The sequence below is a fragment of the Pristis pectinata genome, chromosome 4, assembly GCF_009764475.1.
Source record: "Pristis pectinata isolate sPriPec2 chromosome 4, sPriPec2.1.pri, whole genome shotgun sequence".
In the NCBI taxonomy this organism is placed as follows: domain Eukaryota; kingdom Metazoa; phylum Chordata; class Chondrichthyes; order Rhinopristiformes; family Pristidae; genus Pristis; species Pristis pectinata.
The window spans coordinates 53,254,072-53,278,078 of record NC_067408.1 but is presented as its reverse complement, the minus strand read 5'-3'; the positions used below and the strand labels follow the sequence as shown (position 1 = coordinate 53,278,078).

Here is a 24,007-nt window from a genome sequence, read left to right as displayed (position 1 = left end):
TACCCACGAACTCCTGCAAGCCTTTGCCTGTGTTGGCCCGGGCGAAGTGGCGAATTGCATCTACCTTGGCGGGCAGGGGCGTTGCCATCTTTGGTAATCCTGTGGCCCAGGAAGTCGATGGTGTCAAGTCCGAACTGGCATTTGGCCAGGTTGATCGTGAGGCCAAAATCACTCAGGCTGGAGTAGAGCTGGAGGAGGTGAGACAGATGCTCCTGATGATTTCTGCTGGCTATGAGAATGTCATCCAAATAGATGAACACAAAGTCCAGGTCGCGTCCCACCGCATCCATTAGCCGCTGGAACATCCGTGTGGCATTCTTCAGGCCGAATGGTATTCGGAGGAACTCGAACAGGCCGAATGGAGTAATGAGTGCTGTCTTGGGGATGTCTTCAGGGTGTACCGGGATTTGATGGTATCCCCGGACGAGGTCCACCTTGGAAAAGACGCTTGCCCCGTGCAGGTTTGCTGCAAAGTCGTGTATGTGCGGCACGGGGTAGCGGTCTGGGGTTGTAGCCTCGTTCAGTCGACGGTAATCGCCACATGGTCTCCAGCCCCTGGCTGCTTTGGGCACCATGTGTAGGAGGGAAGCCCATGGGCTGTCTGACCTCCATACGATCCCCAATTCCTCCATCCTCTTGAACTCCTTCGCCAGGTGGAGCTTGTCCAGGGGAAGTGGGTGTGGAGGGGTGGTCCCTTGTTTGGAACGTGGTGCTGTATTCCGTGTCTGGGTATGGCTACCGTGAACTGCGGTGCCAGAACCGATGGGAAGTCCACCAGGATTCTGGTGACTTCATTGTCCAACAGCATGACAGAGTCCAGGTGTGGGGCCGGCAACTTGGCTTCGCCGAAAGAGAATGTCTGGAAAGTCTTGGCATGGACGAACCTTCTTCCGTGCAAGTCGACCAGTAGGCTGTGAGCTCACAAGAAGTCCGCCCCCAGGAGTGGTTGGGCCACGGAGGCCAGTGTGAAGTCCCACGTGAACCGGCTGGTGCCAAACTGCAGCTGCACCGTGCGGGTGCCGTAGGTGAATATCATGCTGCCGTTTGCGGCCCTCAGGGTAGGTCCCGGCTCCCTGTTGCGGGTGTCGTACCCCATCGGGGGTAAGATGCTGATTTCCGCTCCGGTGTCGACTAAGAAGCGGCATCCCGACTGTTTGTCCCAGACGTACAAGAGGCTGTCCTAGTGGACAGCTGCCGTAGGCATTAGCGGCGGCTAGCCTTGGCGTTTCCCGAGAACTCGCAGGGCAGGCAACACCAGCGGGCTTCTGCGCCCCACCGCTGGTGGTAGAAACACCACTGCACAGTGGCCTCCTCACTCCTGCCTCTGGGTTGTGTGCGCTCCGTCTGTCCTGGCGTTGGGCACATGGCTTGGTAATCTGGCCAACGGACGCCCCGCTTTCCTTCTTGGCTTTCCACAGCACGTCTGCCCGGGCCGCTACCTTCCGGCGGTCACTGAAATCTGCATCGGCCAGTAGCAGATGTATGTCCTCGAGCAGTTGCTCTAGGAATGCCTGCTCGAACATGAGGCAGGGCTTGTGTGTGTCAGCCAGGGCCAGCATCTTGTTCATTAACGCTGACGGCGGCCGGTCCCCCAAACCGTCGAGGTGCAGCAAGCGGGAACCTCGCTCCCGCCGTGAGAGGCCAAAGGTCCTTATGAGCAGCGCTTTGAATGCTGCATATTTGTCTTCCTCCAGGGGCGACTGTATGAAATCCTCAACCTGGGCGGCTGTCTCCTGGTCAAGGGAGCTCACCACGTAATAGTAACGTGTGGAATCAGAAGATATCTGCCGAATCTGGAACTGGGCCTCTGCTTGGTCAAACCACAAGTGTGGTTGCAGCGTCCAGAAGGGTGGCAGTTTTAGCGAAACTGCGTGAACGGATGAAGAGTCGATCATCTTCGGTCCAAATCCTGTTTGGACCGTCGGGGTCACCAACGTAGCGATGAGCAACGCACTGAGCTAGGAATAATGACACGTAGTCGGTGGGTTGAACTCGAGACTGGTTTATTCGAATCTTGCCGCGCTGGCTTTTAAGCAGTTAAGTACCTGCGCTCGACGTGCGGCGATGACATCAGAGGTGCGCCAACCAAACATCTTCCCACACGCGGGCTTTCTCCCCTCGCTGTTGAAGGCGGCGGCCCAACGCCATTTTGTGGCTGGCCTGTCTGCCGACGCGCGCGCTGACTTCGGAGCCGGTTTGCTTGTGTCGAAGGTGGGTCGCCACACAGCCATGATTGAATGATGGACCAGACTCAATAGGCCAAATGGCCTAATTCTGCTCCTATGTCTTACGGGATGATACAAGAATTTGGCAGCATAGTTCCCAGCCTGGCGGTGCCTCAATTTAAAATTTTGTATGTTTTTAAAATCTTTCTAAGACTTCACACTCCTTTCTGAAGATTTTCCACAAATCTGAAATTTCTGGTCTCTTGCACATCTCCAGTTTTCCTTACTCTGCCACAGGTGGCCATGAAGATAATTAGGCCCCAAGCCTTAGAATTCCTCCTCCAAATCTCTTCATCACTCATTCCTCCTTTAAGATATATTTAAACATTACAACCCAAGCTAACTGTCATTAGTTGTGTCAGATTTTGTTTAATATCCCATGAGGTATGCAGTTAAATATAAAATAGTTGTTAATCATAAAAGTTTGCTCCACTTTAGGTCATCCATTAGAAAAGATGCAGACACTGAAAAATACCTTTGACTGCCCCTCAAACGTTTTAGTCTCCACTATCCCCACTTCAAAGTCTGTTACAGATGTGAATAATTATGCAAAAAAATTCAACAAACTACTTTAGTATTTAAAATAAAAAGATTAAAATGATGCATATTTATAAGATTGTTAAAATGAGTCTCCAAGGTCAAATTAACTAGATAGCTAATGAAGTATTTGAGGGAACTGTGAAATAGCTTGGCCAAGTCCAAATACCCAGTTTGAGATCAAACATTTCCAACTAATACTACATACCAGTAATCATACTTAAAATATGTGACAATTAACAAATTGTTAACCAACTTTCAGGATGCAAAAAATCAGTGATATCATATTTACTTCATCAAAAACATCTCCAGTCAAATGGTAAAATATTGAAAAGGTTATATATACATTCAACTGTAACTGGAATCAGGGCACTGGCTCAAGTTTTACAGTCTCTTTTAAAATTACCTATCCTTAGCAATCACTCATTGGCCAAGGACGAATCTTTATTTCTGCTCGCACACCATCCAGTGTACTTCATTGGAAGGTCCACACGTCAATGTTGGAAGCAGGCCTTGTTACGATGCACCCTACGTTCCTGATAGGTCCCTCACCTGCACCAGCTTAACGGCAAAATTGAACACCCGGACAAGATATCCAGAAGGACATCAGTGCTTGTAGATCTGTACTCATGAACACACTTCAGGCGTTGTGGGAAGAAAAAGTAGCAAAGCTTTCTGTCTAGCTGTCATCAGCAAGGATCTCCGAATGTTCCTCCCAGAACCCATCTCCAATGACATCAACATGTAATGGGAGAATTTTTTTGCGAGTCCTTTTAACCATGACATTTATCCCCTCAGGTGCATCTGGAGTTGTGACCTGTTTATCAATAGCTTCTTCAACCTTGAGGGGAAGAGGGAGAAAGACATCAAAATAAATTAAATGGTGAAAAAACGTGACTTTAATTTAGCAATGGTAAAATCTTAGAAGTTTAACAACCATAATTTGACCATGTTTAATTTCATCCTAAATATATAACACTGAGAAACAAGTAAAGGATATTTAGATCTGACAAGATTGTCCTATTTAAAGATCAATTTCATTTCCTGAACTCACAGCAAAGTGTGTCAATTTGCCTCTTGTAACAACTGAAACCACCTGCTTTTAAAACTTTCTGTTGGAACCTATGTTACAGGTCACTGTAATCTGGATAGAAATGTTTCACCCAGCCTTTCCTTCTTGCATTCCCTATTATTGGAATTATATTGAATTGAATCAGGAATCAATTCAAATTTCTGGAACAGTATGGCAAAGCCAGTTCTTGTTGCATGGGATCGCAGACCATTTCTTACATTGACAACTTCAATAGAAGCAAGACTTTCACAATCACCAGAATTCTCCAAGAGTTTTATAGTTTAGTTAACTATCCTTGAAGCATAGTCACCATTTTAATGTGGGAAATATTGCAGCCCATTTCCACACAGCAACCCCCCACAAACAATGTAAAAAGCAAGAGCCAACCCAAAGAGAAAGCAGTGCCTCAGTTTAACATTTCTTGGTGTTTATAACATGCCTCCATGTCCTTAACAAAAGGTAATTCTAATTTTCTCTTTGCAAGTATTGTCACTATACTCACAGATAAACATTGCAGGCAATTTGTATACAATATCAGACTGATGTGGGACCTCGATATGGGACATTTTACTTTTTAAAAAAATGGCAGTACAAATGGGCGTCTAAGAATTGAGGTGGGGGAGTGGGGGTGGGTGAGAGGTGTAGGGTCATAGCCCAGAATAAGGAGTTGCCAATTTTGAGGAGGAACTTCTTGCTTTTTGACTCAAGGGCTGCAAATCTCTGGAATTTGTAGCCTAGAGCTGTAGTTTCTGAAAGTTACATTTTCAAGTCTAGGGGAAATCCAAAGTTTTGGGAACAGGTAAGAAAGCAGAGTTAAACAAAGATCAGATTAAGCATGCTCTTATCCCGTGTTTGCAATATGCTCTGTGCTGACAAGCCTCTCATACTTTCTTTACAAATTATACAGAGTGGGTCCATTCACCTGTTGCACATTTCCCCAGCTGCAGTTATGGAGCTCCACTACATAACTCAATGCAAACAGCCAGAATACTTAGCAACAGGGCACCTAACTTTAATGAATGTAAAATGATATCCACAGTAGCACAACAGGCAGTAGATTTTTTTTGGTCTCGGAGCATAAAAGGAAGCTTCAGCTATTCTTAAACACAGAATGAGTCACACCATTCCAATCCTTGCATGTGATAAATAAAAATAAATAAATTTCACCACTTGCTTTGATCTCACAAAAGGGGTAAATTGATGGAACAGCCAAGCAGACAACATTGGAATGGCAATGAAACAGTTTTGCAATATGCTTGGTATTCTAGCTTTATACCACATTTCTCACCTTTTGCCATATCAGTACTGTTCCTTTTCTAAACATTTCAGGTTCGTTATTATAATTAATATTGAACTCCGAAAACAAAATCTCATTTTTGTCTCCTGAAAGAGTGCCCTGAAAACAGGAAAAAAAAGGTCCAAATTACATTTTTAAAAGCATTCATACATATGAGTTATTTTGTGGATATATATGACAGCCATTTTGCGGAACAGAATCCTACAAGTGAAAACAAGCTGCTTTTGATCGTGATTATTAGAGAACAAGGTGCTGTCAAACACACTAGGGGAACGAAAAAAAAAACAAACTGCCAGAGGAACTCAGCAGGTCAGGCAGCATCTGAAGGAAATGGACAGTTGACGTTTCAGGTTGAGATCCTTCATCTGGACCAATCCTGCAGTTTGCTTTTTTACTCCAGATTCCAGCATCTGCAGTTTCCTGTGATGCCAGGGGAATATCCTGCTTTGCTCTGAACAACACCACAAGATCTTATCAAAGTACTGCAAATGTTAAGAATTTGAAATTAAAACAAAAAATACTAGATTACACAGCAGGCCAGGCAGCATCTGTGGAGGGGGAAACTTGACAATTCAGGCAAATCATCTTTCATCAGAACTGGAAGTTTATTATATATCTAACATTTTAGGTGCACAGGAAGCAGAAGTCTATTTCAAGATTTTGGTTCAAGGAGAAAGGGAACAATAATGGAACAAATAAACAAAAGACTGGTACGGAGAAAGCATAAAGGTGATTAACAGAATCATTATCTGAAATTTCACCCAATGCAACATCCCTAATAGAAGGATGGGGCATTGTTGCTCAAGCCAACAATGCCTTCCTGCACTATTCTAATGAAACCAAGGACAGAGGGGTTACAGTCAACTCGATCTATGCCTCGTCATCTTGTACACCTCTATTAGGTCACCCTTTATCCTCCTTCACTCCAAAGAGAAAAGCCCTAGCTCGCTCAACCTATCATCATAATACATGCTCTCCAATCCAGGCAGCATCCTGGAAAATCTCCTCTGCACCCTCTCTAAAGTTTCCACATCCTTTCTATAATGAGGCGACCAGAACTGAACACAATACTTCAAGTGTGGTCTAACCAGAGTTTTACAGCGCTGCAACGTTGCCTCGTGGCTCTTGAACTCAATACCCCAACTAATGAAGGCTAACACAACATACACCTTCTTAACAACCCTATCAACCTGCATGGCAACTTGAGGCATCTATGAACGTGGACCCCAAGATCCCTCTGTTCTTCCACACTGCTAAGAGTCCTACCATTAACCTTGTAAACTGCCTTCGAGTTTGATTTTCCAAAGTGTATCACTTCACACTTTTCCGGGTTGAATTTTATCTGCCACTTCTCAGCCCAGCTCTGCATCCTATCAATGTCCTGTTGTAATCTACAGCAACCTTCTACACTATCCACCAACCTTTATGTCATCTGCAAACTTACTAACCCACCTTTCCACATCCTCATCCAAGTCATTTATAAAACTCTCAAAGAGCAGGGTCCCAGAAAAGATGCCTGAGGAACACCACTGGTCACCGACCTCTAGACAGAATTCGCTCCATCTACCACCACCATCTGTCTTCTATGGGTGAGCCAATTCTGAATCCACACAGCCAATTTTCCCTGGATCCCATGCCTCCTGACTTTCTGAATGAGCCTTCCATGAGGAAACTTATCAAACGTCTTACTAAAATCCATGTACACCACACCCACTGCTCTACCTTCATCAATGTGCCTTGTCACATCCTCAAAGAATTCAATGACTCGTGAGGCATGACCTGCCCCTCACAAAGCCATGCTGACTGTCCCTAATCAGCCTATGCTTCTCCAAATGCCCATAAATCCTATCTCTAAAAATCTTCTCCAGTAATTTGCCCATCACCTGAGTAAGATTCACTGGTCTGCAATTCCCAGGGTTATCCTTACTCCCTTTCTTGAACAAAGGAACAACATGTGCCACCCTCCAATCATCTGGCACTACTCCTATAGCCAATGAGGACGCAAAGAACATTACCAAAGGCACAGAATTCTCTTCCCTCACTTCCCGTAATAACCTTGATATATCCTGTCTGGCCCCAGTGACTTACCTATCCTAATGTTTTTCAAAGGTTCCAGCACATCCTCTTTCTTCACATCAACATGTTCTAACATATTAGTCTGTTGTACACTATCCTCACAAACATCAAGGTCTCTCTCACTGCAGAATACTGAAGCAAAGTATTCATTTAGAACCTCTTCTGACTCCAGGCACATTTCCTCTTTTATCCCTGATTGGCCCTAACCTCATTCTGGTCATCCTCCTATTCTTCACATACACGTAGAACGCCTTGGGGTTTTCCTTAATCGTACTTGCTAAGGCCTTCTCATACCCCCTTCGAGCTCTATTCTTAAACTCCCTTCTGGCTACCTTATAACTCTCCAGAGCCATGTCTGATCCATGCTTTCTAAACCTCCGGTAAGCTTCTTTCTTATTCTTGACAAGATATTCTACGTCTGAAACCTGATCAGGCTCATTGCCTAGTATCAGGTCCAGTATGGCCTCTCCTCTAGTTAGCCTGTCCACATACTGTGTCAGGAATCCTTCCTGGACACTCCTGACAAACTCTGCCCCATCTATCCCCTTGAGGTGCCAATCAATATTAGGGAAGTTGAAATCACCCATGACAACAACCCTGTTATTTTTGCACCTCTCCAAAATATGCCTCCCGATCTGCTCCTCAGTGTCTCTGCTGCAAACGGGGGGGGGGGGGGGGGGGGGGGGGGGGGGGTCTGTAGAATACTCCCAATAGAGTGATTGCTCCCTTCCTGTTTCTGACCTCCACCCACACTGACTAGGTAGACGATCCCTCCAGGATGTCCTCCCTTTCTACAGCTGTGATAATGTCCCTGATCAGCAAAGCCACTCCCCCACCTCTTTTACCTCCGTCCCTGTCCCTTTTGAAACATTTAAGCCCCAGAATATCCAGCAGCCATTCCTGGCCTTGTGACAGCCAAGTCTCTGTAATGGCCAAGGTTAGTTCACACTGTCTCCAACGTTAGTTCACACTGTCTCCAACGTTAATGTGCAAGTATATGGGTAGTCATGTAGGCAACTTCCTCTTCTAACCTATTGTTAGCTTATTGCTCTCCACATATTTGTTTTGTTGCACTAACTTTGAGGTCAGCAACCCCCAACTTTCCATTTCTTTTAAATTATCTGCTCGCACTTGAATTATCACCACTTCAGCACACCCATTACTACATCCTTCTCAAAACTAAAGTTCTGACATTCTGCCTACAACAACTGAAAGGCCTGCTGTGTACCATAATAGTTATTTTTTTGTTACTTACTATTCTTTAACACTGCCCATGGTGAAGGCAATCCAGGGATACCCTTTTATCAGCATTCAGCCCACATCATTAGAGTTGGAAAGGTATACATAAATACATGTTTGAAAGTTAAATAAAAACATAAATGCTCCCTGACCAAATCACACTGTGTGCCAGGATTTCATACCTTCAGCTTCTCTTCAGCTTCACTATTGGACAAACCACCTTGCTGCACAAGTGCCCAGAACGTTGTGTTATAAAGATTATTGATGTGACCTATTGATGAAAGTGAGTGTTAGTTGAATTCAATGTAAAAATGGATATTGTACAACCTTGCAAAGGCCCAACAGGTAGCAAAGTTCAGTTGAAGAGTCTACAAACACTCCACAGGACAGAGCTGTCACTAACCTTCCAACTGGAAGCAAATTTAACACCTGGTTGAATTTTACAATGAAGTTCACTTGAACTGAAAACAAAAAATAGGCTGCCAGTCTGTGCTGTAGACTAAACTGGCTACAACTCCAAATGCCACACAGCACCTATTGTGAAAGCAAGTTGTCTCAGACATGCTGTATTCATCAGACTTCAGCACACACAGGCAGCCATATGCATAAACTATACACATCAATATCCCCACTCCCCATACTAAACTGGAACTACCACCTCAGTTCATTCATTCACAAGCATTTTTCATGGCTCACATGAACAATGGCAAGATATCTGAGGGCTTTGTCACTATGCTACGCTACACATTTGCAAGGCACTTTTAGGCACCGGGGAGTGAAAGTATTGTCGAATGGTCCAATAATATATTTAGCTTTAAATTGTTGAACCAAGGATTAAGAAGCATACAGCAAACAAAAACATGTTAAACTACAAATAAAAAACAGTAAGTCTCTTACAGTCAGCCTGTCTCCAACTTAGGTAGTCCCGGAGATTCTGGTTGCTGGGATACAGAACAACTCTCCCATCAAATCCAGGTGGAAATAAGAGAGATTGGTCTTTAAAGAAATTTTCCCAGTAGAAAACAAAGCTGGACGAAAACTGGGAGACCACATGGCTTATGAACTTGCTGTTGGAAGAGAGAAGAAATGAATTAAAACATAACAAAAATTAACTTCTATTTGTCATACTACCGTTTTTAGATAACATTGAATTCTTTAAAAAGATTAGATACACCTAGTGCCTCAGTAGACTAATATATAACCCTAGCAGTCTAGTGTGGTTAGCATGTAGAACTTGCTGCCACATGGAAGAAACTGGTCAACTGCCAGACATGTCCTTCAGAGGAATCTAGAGAAGTAAATGAGGGACAAATGAATAGAAGGAAATGATAAAGGTGTTAAACAGAGCTAGCTGCGAGGAGGATTTGTGGACTATAAACACCACCTTGGAACAATAAGTCAATTGGCCTGTGCTCCAGGTGTTATGCAATTTGAACTGAATAGATCCTAAGTTAGATGCCCGGCTTGTGCAGAGTTAACTGATCCCTGTTTTAGTGGGTTCATTTCTCTCAAAGATAAGAAATAAAAATCCCAGTTGCTACATAGTAATCTGTGCCAGGAAACAGGGTGACTGACCATTAAGGGTGGTTTAACAGCTTGCTGATGTCAATGTTTCAGAATGGACTTGGGCAAGGATCAGAGGGACCATTGTCATTAGTAGAAATTTAATTCATTTAACCCTGCATTGTAAAGTTCACGTTCCATCATAACCCCATCCCTGTAGAACTGTCCTTCAAGCATACTAAAAAGGCTTTGGAAAAGTGCTTTTATTACAAAGGAAACAACCCCGTCCATTACTTTTATCTCAGCTGTCAAATTATTTTCTGGCAACACAGGTGCCAAAAGATAAATTTACAAGGACGAACAGATTAGGCTCATATTCCCTCAAACAGACTAAGGGGCGAGAGAGGTTTTTAAAAGATGATTACATGATTTCACAGTTTCTCTTGATCCACTCTATAATCTTCCTGGTCGGGAAAGATGAAAACAGACAAAATTAAAGATGGCTATTCAGGGATGATGCTAGGAAGCACATCTGCACACAAAGAACAGTTCAAATATATTGAACTCATCCTCCAAAATACTATTGAAGTTCAAGGTATATTGAAAATAGATTCTTTATTAAGGAGTAAAAGGAATACAGATCCAAGGTAGGTCAATGGAATTAAGGAACAGACCAGCAATGATCTAACTAAATGGCAAACAGGTTCAAGAGGTTACTACTTCTAGTCTTAGGTTAATCCCTCCTCTTCTTTGGATAATCTTAAAGTTATGTCTTCTAGTTCCCAAGTTGCTAACTAGTAGAAACTTTTCCTCACTAAGCTCATCAAAAACTTAATAATGAATATCATCAGATCCCTTCAACCTTCCTAGAAAGAGCCCTCATCTAGTTTTTCCTCCTAATTTTATGCAACTTGGATTTGATAAAGATGCATTGTTCTTCACTTTAACATTTGGGATCCCATTAACTTTTTTGATGCTGTGAGTAAAGCCAGGTTAGCTCCCAGCCTTTCTGTAAATTGCACCTTGCTCTTCTCTTGAACCAGTTACTTCTCTTTTTGAAGACAAAGCTATATTCATCACTTTGGCCGTATGCAATTACAATGTCATTCAGTTCTTCCATGACAGTCAATGCGCACTTGGTCATCAAATGAAGGGCTCGCTCGTCATTGGGCTTTTTAAAACCATGCCGATCTGCAAACCTGAAATCATGAAACAAATACAAGAACTGCTTGAATACTGGGATCCTGAAACAGCAACAGCACTGTTCATATACTGGACTGAATATACAATGTAAATCCACTTGTCCAGGGTGCAAAATGTTTGACTCTATTCCAAGAAAAAAAACAGAAGCACCAATTCAGGAACAAAATAATCTCCAAGATGGATTGCTGAAATAATAGCTCGAGGTTTGGAGTGCTGACCAATTCTCTCCACCTGAAGACAGAGTAACAGAGGGTAAATGAACTCCACCCCAGTACTGTTGTCAGTAATCATCATCAGTATTGATATGCCATTAGTAAAAATGCACTGATAAAAGAGGCATGTTTGTTAATGTTATTGAGGAAGGCTTAAACTATTTTGGTAGGAGCAGTGGGAAACAGAGGGTGGATTCAGAAGGAAGAAAAACTAAGCTAGAAATAAAAGTTAGCATTCAGGTGAGCGGTATTTAGGAAGGCAAAAAGTAAAAGGTAACAGTGCAAGTCAATGACACATGTAACAATAACTAGGATGCAATGGTAAGGGGTAGAGCATACAAGCATAAGAATGTACTAACAAATAGAGTCAGAGAAAGAAAAAAAGGATAGAAAAAATATAGGCCTTCAACTGAATGCACATAGTATTTGTAACAAGATGGATAAGTTGAGGGCACAAATAGAAATAAATGGGGACAGTAACTTAAAAGGGAACAAGCTAGATAACAACTTATTTAGATGTTCGTATTGTGCAATAGGAATTAATTGGTAATCTTAAGGTAAAGAATCCCCTGGGGAAGAGTGATCCAAATATGATAGCACCACCAGGCTTGAGGACACCTTCTATCCTGCTGTTATAAGACTATTGAACAGTCCTGAATATGATAAGATGGACTCTTGAACCTCACAATCTACCTCGTTATGGCCTTGAACCTTATTGTCTGCCTGCACTGTACTTCTCTGTAACACTTACTCTGCATTCGGTTATTGTTTTCCCTTGTGCTACTTCAATGCACTGATGTGATGAAATGATCTGTATGGATGGCATGCAAAACAAAGTTTTCCACTACACCTCAGTACATGTGACAATAATAAACCAATTTACCAATGAAGTCTGAGAGTGATGTGGTTATGTCCAAACAGTCTTAAATTTATACAAAGCCAATTGCAGAGGTATAGGAATCAGATTGACTGGACTAGACAGGGAAACTTGACTAAAAAATTGTAACAGAGAAGCAATGGCATACATTAAGAATACTTCAAGGGTATTTAAGAAACAAAAACTCCACTGAAAATGTCTCGGAATCATAATTTATTATAGTTTCAGCTTAAAAGAAAATTATATATTCCAAAGAGTCACAAGCTTGTATATCAGGAGAATTTTTATTTTATTCAAGGATGACTAATAAACTGATTAAGAGGGAGAAACTAGAAATTGACATGAAAATTTAAACAAAATGCAAGTCCTTTTACAAGTTGGTACAACAGAAAAGATCAACAAAAGTCTATATTGTTTACAGGTAGAAATAGGGGGAAATTATAATGGGAAACAAGGAAACAACAAATGTTAAATAAATATTTTATATCTGCCTTTCAGAAGACAGAAAAAAAACAAAGGAAATTATAGGCAACCAAAAGAGTCTAATGAGAGTGAGGAATTGAAAACAATGAAGTAAAATTCATAACAAAACAATTTTAATAAAGAAAAATTAATAGGAGTTAATGCTGACAAATTGAAAAGTAGGGAACTTATGTTAAACCCATTATGAACCTGAGTTAGTCAATGAAAAGTACTGTACAGCTTACCATGTTATATAAAGAATACAGACGCTCTGGGGAGGGTGCAGAAAAGGATGATATCGGAAATGAAGCCTACATGTAACAGGAAAGAACGAACAGACTGAGCCATTTATCTTGATAAAAAGCTAAGGAGTCACCAAGTGAAGGTCTTTAAAATGATGAAAGGTTGAGATACAATAGATACAGAGGGATTGTTTGCACTTGTGGAGAAGATTTTCATCAATAGGGAATTCAGGAGAAACTCCTCCCAAACAGTTGTGGGAATATATAACTTGGGAACACAGAGTGGTTAAGGGAATAGTATAAATCCATTTAAGAAGAGGCTGAACAATTATAAAAGGTAGAAGGGAATATGGGGTTACGTTGATAAATTTAAATGAGGAAAGTTGTAAAGAGGATCAACTGGAGCATCCACACTGACATGGACAGAATGATCTGTTTCCGAGCTATAGATCCCGACCCGATGCCCTACATCTTTATGTTTTCGGTGGTTGCATTAACTTTTATCCATCCACATTTCCCTAGATTTCACAATGGTTCCTGTGGTTTAGAAACTAGCAAAGGTGATGGCACCAAATGGTGGCACAGTCTCAAGGGCTAAATAGCTAACGTTTTCTCTTGAAGTCAAGGCCAGCGAGCATAGTATGGATGGATGAACAGGACTTGATGCAAGTTAGGTTATAGGCAACAGTTAACTGAAGCAACTGAGTTCATGGATTGCACAAATCCTTAAAACACTTGAAGATTTTAACTACAACGTATCAGCATCTATTGTACAATAATTTGCCATCTACTCACTTGTGAAAATTTCGGCCATCCAGTCGAACCACAACCCAGCAATTTTGCAGACAGGTATCATCCGCTTCAAAGTTACGAACATATTCAAATTTACTTTTAGCCATAGTCCGGCAAGTAGTTTGCGGTATAACCTTAAGGAAAAAGCATTTAACTCCGCTGGTTCCCCTACTGCACCTGGAAAGGCCAACTTGAACAGCAGCTCTTGAAAGTCGACTCAAAGATGAACTGTACAGCATCGGGCACCCTGGACAGTGAAGAAGTTGATTGTCATTCTCCAGAGGCACAAAGTTTGAAGTTTCATTTTGTCCAGGGTTAAAACACCAAATAATTTGTATAGAAATAAATAACATACCTAATGTTTCACCTAAAACAACAGCATGCAAGCCTGGGCCCACAATTCCATGTGCATTGAGTCCTAAATTCCAAGTTGGTTATTTTGACAAGCTGCCAGTTTCTCCAAATTGGAGGTGGAAAGATGCAAATTAATGTGTCTTCTTACTTGACTTACTACAGCCTTTCCATTCATGCATGGAGGTGGGCAATGCCAATTTCTTAAACACACACACTTTTGCTTTATGTCACTGACAGAAAGACAAAGGGAATAATATAGAAAGACAACATCCAACAACCAGGTGAGTTGGAGCAATAATTTGTTCAGGAACTACAGATGATAAGTAGTTGTGGATGCTATTAACCTTATGCTTCCACACACATAAAATTGCATGTGCCATGAAAAAAGGAATCAGGCATGAACTTGTGCAAGCCCATATTTCAATGAAAGCTAGTGACTTATTCCCTTTATCATTCACTAGCCAATCATCATTTGCAGAATAAATTGATTAAAAGATGTACTTTATTCTTCACCAACAAATATTAAGACTGGAAACTATTCCACAATTGAGAACAAAAAACAAGTACTGGAACATCCAGTGTAACAACTCAAGTGACAAAATAAAAAAAAAACTACAGATCATGAAAATGTGAAATAAAAACAGAAAATGCTGGAAACACTAAGCAAGTCAGGGAGCATCTGTGAAAAAGGGGTTAATGTTTCATATTGAAGATTTCAGACACTACCTATATTTCCATAGACACTTCCTGATCTGCTGAGTATTTCCAGCAACTTTTGTTTTTATTTTCACTCTGAAACAGATGACTTTTGGTTCCTTTTGTATGCAGAGATTTAAGGTTTAGGTTTATTAACTATATTTACCACAAACAATCAATTTGGTTCCTCCATCAAAATATAGTCAGAATCTTTTTCCTGTGGTAGTGGTATGAAAAACAAGAGGGCACAGGTTTAAAGAGATAAGAAGTTGTTTTAAAGGGGATGCAAGGGGAAAGCTTTTTTAAAAAAAGTGGTTGATATCTGGAACTCACTGCCAGAGTTGGTGGAATCAGATACAATCACTACTCGAGAGACATTTTGACAAACACCTAAATGCAAGGTATAGAAAGATACAGAACTAATGCATGAGAATGGGAATAAAGTATTGTCAAAAAGGTTGGAACGAACATGGTAGGCCAAAGGGCCTGAAGCTGTGCTGTACCACTCTATGACTTTAAAATATGGGGTTAAGGCTGGCTTGGCAGGCCCCATATGAGTCCATATTTTTCTCTTCAGAGAGACTCATCAGTTCATCATTAAAATGAATGAACTGGGGTTTAGCCTCAGCCAGATGAAGAATAAGTAGCTCAGTGGGGAGGGGAAGGGGGTGGAGGAAGGGACAAACAGTTCTTCACTCATAGCATCATAGTTATACAGCAGAGAAACAGGCCCTTCGGCCCAACTCATCCATGCCAACCAAGGTGCCTACTTATGCTGGTCCCATTTGCCTGTGTTTAGCCTATATGCCTCTAAATGTCTCCTATCCATGTACCTGTCTAAACGGTTTTCAAATGTTGTAATTGTACGTCCCTCAACTACTTCCTCTGTCAGCTTGTTCCATATACACACCACCCTTAGGTCCTCTTTAAATCGATCCCCTCTCACCTTAAACCTATGCCCTCTAGTTGTAGACTCTCCTACCCTGGGAAAAAAAAACTATGACCATCTACTTTACCTATGCTCTCATGATGTAAGAAGCCCCACACCCAAAATTCAACCCATTTTTAAAATCTCAATATTGACTCAAAACTGTGGAACAAAATTCTCCTCATCCACTTTTAAAAAAGCCTCAGTGTTTAATAGCTCCATTAAGTCTTTCCTTACGTCTTCTCTACTCTGTGCAACAATGTCAGCTATTCCAATCTCACCACACAAATGGGATACCATCTTTATACCCTTCCTTGATATCCTTAAGTACAATAGTTAAATTTGCTCTTCAGCTGAGGCCACATGGGATAAAAATGACCAAAATGCAGCACAACCAACAAGTCAAGATGTGAGCAGCAACCATACTGCAACAAAGACACTTATTCTTTTGACTGACTGTAAGAATGTAACAAGTTGGCAAAAAGTAACCAGTGCCTGCAGGGTGGCTACTGCTGGAAGTAAAGCACAAGGTATTTTGAAACCATCTCCAGTGGGAACACACAGAGGGAGTTTCACTTTGTATCAACCCTGCCCGTTAGTATTTGATGGTCAAACCAGACGACTGAAACATGAAGCAACAATCTGTTGGAGGAACTCAGTGGGTTGAGCAGCATCTGGAGGTGAACCAATATCCTGGCCAGGAGGTTCACGACTGCTACACGGGAGGGTTTAAACTAGTTTGGCTGGGGATGGAAACCAGAGCACCAGGTCAGAAAGTGGAAGGATTGAGAGGAAAGTAGATGTCACTACCAGTAAGAACAGGCAGGAGCAAGGTAACAGACACAGTGGGACAGACAGGTTGAAGTGTGTGTATATTAATGCTAGGAGTATTAAGGGTTAGGGTGATAAACTTAGAGCATGGATCAGTACATGGAACAATGATGTTGTGGCCATAATAGATACTTGGCTGAGAGGGACAGATAGATGCTTAATGTTCCAGGGTTTTGATGTTTTAGAAGGATAGAGAAGGAGGTAAAAAGGGTGGGGGGATATGGGAGTTGCACTATTAATTCAGGACAATATCACAGCTGCACTCAGAGAAGACATAATGAAGGGCTCATCCACCGAGTCTATACGGGTAGAACTCAAAAATAAGAAAGGTGCAATCACTGATGGAATTATACTACAGAACCCAATAGCCACTGGGACATTGAGGAACAGAAATACAGGCAGATTAGGGAAAGGTGTAAAACTAATAGGGTTGTTGTCATGGGTGACTTCAACTTCCCTAATATAGACTGGGACTCCTTAGTGCAAGAGGTTTAGGTGGGTAGAATTGATAGGTGCATCCAGGACAGTTTCTTAAATCATTATGTAGATAGTCCAACAAAGGGAGGGGCCATGTTGGACCTGGTGTTGGGTAATAAGCCTGGCTAGGTGATTGACTTTTCAGTGAGAGAACAGTTAGGAAACAGAGACCACATCTCCTTAAATTTTAAGATAGCTGGTGATAAGGATACATATGGACCTTGCAGGAGAGTATTACATTGGAGCAGGGCAAATTACAAGAGTACTAAGCAGGAACTAGGAAGAGTTAATTGGGAAAAGCTGTTTTTGGGCAAGTCCACATCTGACATGTGGAGGGTGTTTAAAGACCAACTGCACAGAGTACAGGACAAGTATGTTCCAGTAAAAAGGAAGGACAACCTTTGATGACGAGAGAGGTGGTGAAATTAGTGAAGAAAAAGGAAGCGTATGTAAGGTTTAGGAAGCTAAAATCAAACAGAGTCCTTGAGGATTATAAAGAAGCCAGAAAGGAACTCAAGAAGGGAATCAGGAGAGCCAGGAGGGTCATGAAAAGTCCTTGGCAAGTAGGATTAAAGAGAATCCCAAGGCATCCTATATATACATCAAGAGGATAAGTAAGGAGAGGGTAGGACCACTCTAGGATAAAGGAGGGAATGTGTGCTTGGAGGGGGAGGATGTGGGCAAGGTCCTAAATGAGTACTTCGCATCAGTATTTACCAAGTAGAAGGACATGGAGGACAGAGTGATCAGTGTGGAGCATGCCAATATGCTAGGGCTATTTGAGATAAAGGAGGAGCTAGTGTTGGGTCTCGTAAAGAACATTAAGATGGATAAGTCCCCACGGCCTGATGGGATATACCCCAGGTTATTGAGTTGAGCAGAGATTGCTGGGGCCTTGACCAATATCTTTGTGTCCTCTCTAGCCACAGGTGAGGGCCTGGAGGTAGCTAATATTGTTCCATTATTCAAGAAGGGAAACAGGGATAATCCTGGAAACTATAGACCAGTGAGTCTCACGTCAGTAGCAGCACAGTTACTGGAGAGGATTCCTAGGGAATAGCATTTATAAGCATTTGGAAAACCATGGCCTAATTAGGGACAGTCAGCATGGCTTTGTGCAGGGCAAGTCATGTATTACTAACTTGATTGAGTTTTTTGAGATGACCAAGGTGATTGATGAAGGTAAAACTGTGGATGTTGTCTGCATGGATTTTAGTAGGGTGTTTGACAAGGACCCTCAAAGGAGGCTCATCCAGAAGATTAATATGTATGGGATCCACAGTGAATTGGCTGTTTGGATTCAGAACTAGCTTGCCTATAGAAGAAATATCTGCAGGGGTCCGTACTGGGACCTCTGCTGTTTGTGATATATATAAATGACCTGGATGAAAATATAGATGGGTGGATTAGTAAATTTGCAGATGATACAAAGATTGGTGGTGGTGTGGATAGCATAGAAGGCTGTCAAAGGATACAGCGGGATATAGATCAGTTGCAGATATGGGTGGAGAAATGGCAGATGGAGTTTAACCCAGCCAAATGTGAAGTGTTGCACCTTGGGAGATCAAATGTAAAGGGATGGTACATTGTTAATGGCAAGATCCTTAACACTGTTGATGAGCAGAGGGATCTTGGGGTCCAAGTCCATTGCTCCCTGAAAGTGGCTACACAGGTTGACACGGTGGCAAAGGCGGTGTATGGCATGTTTCCCTTTGAGTCGAGGAATTGAGTTCAAGAATCAGGAAGTTACATTGCAGCTTTATAAAACTCTAGTTAGGCTGCTTCTGGAGTATTGCATTCAATTCTGGTCACCCATTTACAGGAAGGATGTGGAGGCTTTAGAGAGGGTGCAGAAAAGGTTTACCAGGATGCTGCCTGGATTAGAGGGCATGTGCTATAAGAAGAGATTGGACAAATACACGTTGTTTTCTCTGGAGCAGCAGAAGCTGAGGGGAGAGCTGATAGAGGTTTATAAGACTGAGGTATAGATAGAGTGGACAGCAGGTATCTTTCTTCCCAGGGTTGAAGTGTCTAATACCAGAGGGCACGTATTTAAGGTGAGAAGGGGTAAGTTCTAAGGAGATATGCAGACAAGTTTTGTTTTTACGCAGAGAGTGGGGGGTTCCTGGAATGCACTGCCAGGGGTGCTGGTGGGGGAGGCAAGCACGAGAGAGGTATTTAAGAGACTCCAAGATAGGTAAATGAATGTGCAGGAAATAGAGGGATATAGATATTGTGTGGGCAGAAGGGATTAGTTTAGTTAGGCATTTTATTACTAATTTAATTCGTTTAACACAACATCGTGGGCCGAAGGGCCTGTTCCTGTGCTGTATTGTTCTATGTTCTGCGTTCTTCATGCCCAACCCCCAAGGCAAACTACCTCCCCTCCCCAACTCGGGGCTCCCCGGCCCGTCCACCCCCCAGCATCTCCCTCGCCCACTTTCCCCAGCCTCACTCGACCCACCCACGGCCCAGTCCCTACCCAGCAACTGCCGCTGCCTCCCCAATGTTGCCACCGAGAAGTCCCCAGGACCCTTGCCTCGCCCCAGGGCGCTCGGTGCCCGTGAGCTGCGCCCGCACTTGAGCCCCCGAGGCCCAGCCGCCGCCGCCACCCTCACCTTCTGCCCGACACGATACGACCCTCAACTACGGCAGCGAACGGCGCGCCGCCGGACTGACGGCCGCCCACAGGCCCGACGCGCCGTGGGACCACTGCGGACGCAACCACACTCACAAAGGGTAGAATTATCCCACTAATAAAACAAACAAACAAATCAAATCAATGCAGAAGCCAATTAACCAACCACTAACATATAATTATCATAAAATTATTTATTTATCTTCCTGATACTGTCCTAAACCCAAGTTTTATTTTCGCTACATTCCGCTGATAAAGTTATTTTCCCCTCAGCTTATAGCACAGTCCAGTAACCAGGGGTGATGCCCGCCACCCGGCGGCCCCTCCCCTCTCTTTGTGTAACATCATCGGCCCGGGCCCCGCCCCCCCGGCCTGTCGTCACCCTCCCTCCCGATTGTGACGCAAGGCCGGGGCACGTGCTGGGCCAATGATTTTCAAAAAGGTTCGATCCGTTTGTTACCAACGAAACAAACCCAACAAAAGGGCGAGTGAGTGAGTGTTGAGTGAAGAAGGACCCCATTGACTGAGATCACAATAAAATAATGATCACAATGGAGGCATCTCCGAATAAAGCAATCCAGGTAAAAAGGGAGGCAGAAGAGGAGACATTGCAGGTGAAAAACGGCATTGACAAACGTTGGCAAACACAAAATTAATCCTTTAAAAAGAAAGAAGGGTAAAAATGGGGCAAATTTACCCCAACCATCTCACCCCAAACCTCTGGTGCCCATTACAGCATTTGGCCTTTCTTCCCCTATCAGATGAAACAATAATTTGTAAATTTAATATTTGATGGCCTCATCTTGGATGAGGGTCAACTAAAAAAGTTGTCAAGACTTGCTGGATGGTCTCAACCCAATTTTGTTTTGTCTGATCAAATGTGTCCTCTTTGTAGTTTGCATTTCAGTCTTAAGTTATTACAGAGTAAGTAATAGTTAAAACAATTTAGTTTTGTGCACTAGGACTTATTACATCTTTCCTTTGCCTGTCCCTGCCCCATGATATAGAAAAATAAATCAATTGTGTGGCAAGGTTATAGATGCAAAGTGCAATTCGGTTGCTCCATGCTGTGCACTTTTACACAGGCTATAGGGATACTTCAACCATCATGAGTATGTTAATGAATGAAGGAAAATTTTTGCAGTGTTTGAGGAACTGACATTAGAAAGTATGAGTGCAATGTTTAGATAGTGTTAAGTGTTGGCAGATATTAAACCTGTGCCAGTATTTAATGTAATGTAGGGATTTGAGAACAAGAGGATAATGGAGCAAAAAACAAACTGCTGGAGGAACTCAGCAGGTCAAGCAGCATCTGTGAGGGGGAGGAGGAATTGTCGATGTTTCAGGTCGAAACCCTGCATCATTACTTTCCCCCTGCAGATGCTGCTCAACCCGAGGAGTTCCTCCAGCAGTTTGTTTTTCGCTACAGGTTTCAGTATCTGCAGTCTCTTGTATCTACAGAAGAATAATGGTTCACTTACAAATGCTTGGTAAACTTTAGTCTTATCAAGAAGTCCTAATGGTTTATTAAACTAGCAGATGCAAACTTAATTGATTCGTCTGGTATCTGAACCCTGAGTGGAGATATTATGATTCAGATAATGTCAGCGGTATTACTGCTTTTGTTGCACTGGATATCCTACAGGCATTGACAGTCAGGGTACTCCATACATTTAAGGTGGGATGACATACTCACTGAGGGATATTCAATTGTGATGTAAGCATTGCAAATTTATTGAGTGATAATCTGCACTTGATTACCAGAAAATCAGACAGTCAGTGGCAATTTGGCATTTCATATTGCTGACATTCTTACATTTTGTGTGGAAAAGAGGTGCAGATGAGACTTGGACAACATCACGTAAGAACTGTCAAGGTAAAGTTATAAATTCCTTTAAAGTTTTATATTTTATGTTCCAGTGTAATTCAGATCATATTGAAAAATTGAAATCTGAATGCCATACATTTGGGTAGTAGTCAGACTTCTAATTCCTTTCACATTGCTCTTTTCCCAAAAGTGTAGTGCTTTTGAAATGCAAATACTTTAATCTGTTTTCCTTAATTGTGACAGCCTTGCTTCTGACATTTGTAGGTTCAAGAATCTAAAGGAATTTGTACTTTATTACTGATTTAATCCTTAACTAAATGTTAGAAAAGCTTGCCAAGAAATGTTTTCATTTGGCACCATATTTTTCAGCCTTGTGCAAGGGAAAAGAATCTTTTCAGAAGAGAACCTGGCAATAGTGAAAAATGTGCTAGCAGAGAAATTAGAGCACCTCCGATCATGAAGCCATTTGTGCAGTGACCCATATGTCACATGGAAAGCACTCTACATGGTGTGTACCCTTATTATGTTGGACTCCAATTTAAACCAGGCATTGGTCAGTCACAATAAAAGCATTTTTTCCATAGCATTGTATTCCATGGAGCAATACAATTCAAGTGACCACCCAACGGACTTACAAAACTTCTTCAGTCTGTTGCTAGGTACACTGGAGATTGATTCTGAACCCTGCTGTAATTGACCACAGCATCTTTGGGTAGGATCCATTCCCATTACTACATTTTAAACCTCACCATGGTGCCTCTATGGTGGTCCCATCACATGTTCTACATGGTCTGGCATTGGAGCAGGGCAAAAAATGTCAGAAGACCCAATGCAGGAAGGTAAGATGGGCTCCCCTCTGCGAACCCTGAGTGAACAAGGAGTCAAATTACTAACTCGACTCTCTGAGGAGCAGTGTCCCCAAAGTATAAAGTTTTCAATGTCAGTGCTGCAACATTCTTCATGGAGAGTTTCGGCCATGTGCCTCTGTCTGGATTCCTCTACGCAGGAAAGTCAAGATTACTCTCATCATTAAATTTCTAGCCTCTGGATCATTTGAGGTAGCTTTGGCTGATTTGTGCCATATGTCATGGTTTGTTGCTCACTGCAACATCAGGGATGGAGTCACTGATACTCTCTACTTACAAGAAAGGGTCCACTTTTTTTTCCTTGCTAGAAACCATCAGGCCTAGTGAGAGCTCAGCTTTCAGAGCATTGTGAGATCCTCATGTGGTGATCGACTCCACTTGTGATGCTTCATGAAACACAAGGGATACCACTCCTGCATACATAAAGCTACCCATGTGAAGAACCTTCGCCTAATCAGAACTGGTGTGACTTTTTTCCGGCAATCTGCATTCCCTCCCATATTTCAGACACAGGATAACCCTGAGTCTGGGTCATCAAGTAAATTGGTGATTCCTACTTTCTTTGGCTTTTGATTTCCCCACAACTCAATGAATTCAGAACACTGCTATATAAATGCATGGTATCACAGGGAGCCTAGTGTGTAGCACCACAGGGATACTTAGGATGGGGGGCCCTCCAGTACTCACTACACTAGGTTTCATAGCCTGCCTCCTCTGCAATCAAGCCAGCAAGACATTATGCCTTGTCCAAGGCCCTCCAGCATGAGGAGGAAGCGTGGGAGAGGGAAGCACTGAAACTTGGTGCAGACCATGCAAAGGCTCTGTGGGGATGGACCACAGTCTGGGGTGCTTCCGCTACAGGACATGGAGGGGCTGAGTGAGTCCGGTGGGGAAGCCCCTCAAACATTGAAAGGGTGTATCACTAGCAATGCTGCTATGTTTTAAAAAAAAGTTAACACTTCTGAATGTCTTGACCAAATGACACTAAGAATGTAAAGCATTTTTGCACCATGTTCTTCTTTTTGTATATATATTTTGTTATGAATGTTTATTTTTGAAATAAAAAAAGGTGTGGTAGAGGGACGAAGAGCAGCAAGATTGTAGACAATAGGTGACAGAGGACAAAGGGGCCATGGGGCAGAATAGGGAGGCTCTCTCATGACTTGCAATATGACCAATCTGATTGCCGGCAAATTCTCTTAAAAACCATCTTTCACAGACTCAGCACCCAGTCGGAGAAGGATGTATTTGTGAAACTTGGGACTTGGACACACACTACCCACTCCTCTTCATTTGGTAAAGATCTGCAAAGGGAGATCAAAGTAGCTTTGAGTTCCTCCAGCAGTTTGTTTTTTTGCTCAAGATTATTGTAGTACTTCCATGCTGCACTTAAAATAAGATAACATAAGAAATAGAAGCAATGGTAGACCATTTGGCCTTTCATATCTGTTCTGCCATCACTTACACCAACCCCATATTCCTTGACTTCTTTAATATCTGAAAACCTACTGATCTTTATTGTGAATATACTCAGGTCAGGTCCGCAACAGCCCTATGGGGAGAGAATTCCAAGGATTCACCACCCTCTGGATAAAGAACTTTCTTCTCATCTCTGTCCTGAAAGTCCAGCCCCTTCAATTCAAATGGCCCTC

The 24,007-nt window shown here is 42.5% G+C and overlaps 2 protein-coding genes across 2 annotated transcripts in view; one reads left to right on the top strand and one right to left on the bottom strand.

Annotated features, from left to right (window-relative positions):
- Positions 1-2,070: 2,070 nt before the first annotated feature.
- thg1l (tRNA-histidine guanylyltransferase 1-like) lies at positions 2,071-19,743 on the bottom strand. Its single transcript, XM_052015033.1, has 7 exons — positions 19,642-19,743; positions 13,741-13,984; positions 10,972-11,148; positions 9,344-9,513; positions 8,629-8,717; positions 5,123-5,230; positions 2,071-3,603 (listed from the first exon to the last, which is right to left on the bottom strand). Exons 2-7 carry the CDS (start codon positions 13,974-13,976, stop codon positions 3,442-3,444), a joined length of 942 nt encoding a protein of 313 aa, XP_051870993.1. The 5' UTR covers positions 13,977-13,984; positions 19,642-19,743; the 3' UTR covers positions 2,071-3,441.
- LOC127569632 (transcription factor SOX-30-like) overlaps positions 19,379-24,007 on the top strand; it is a 62,534-nt gene continuing 57,905 nt past the window's right edge. The window contains exon 1 of the mRNA XM_052014433.1: positions 19,379-19,762. Coding sequence (XP_051870393.1) covers positions 19,379-19,762 — 384 coding nt within the window. The remainder of the gene's footprint in view (positions 19,763-24,007) is intronic.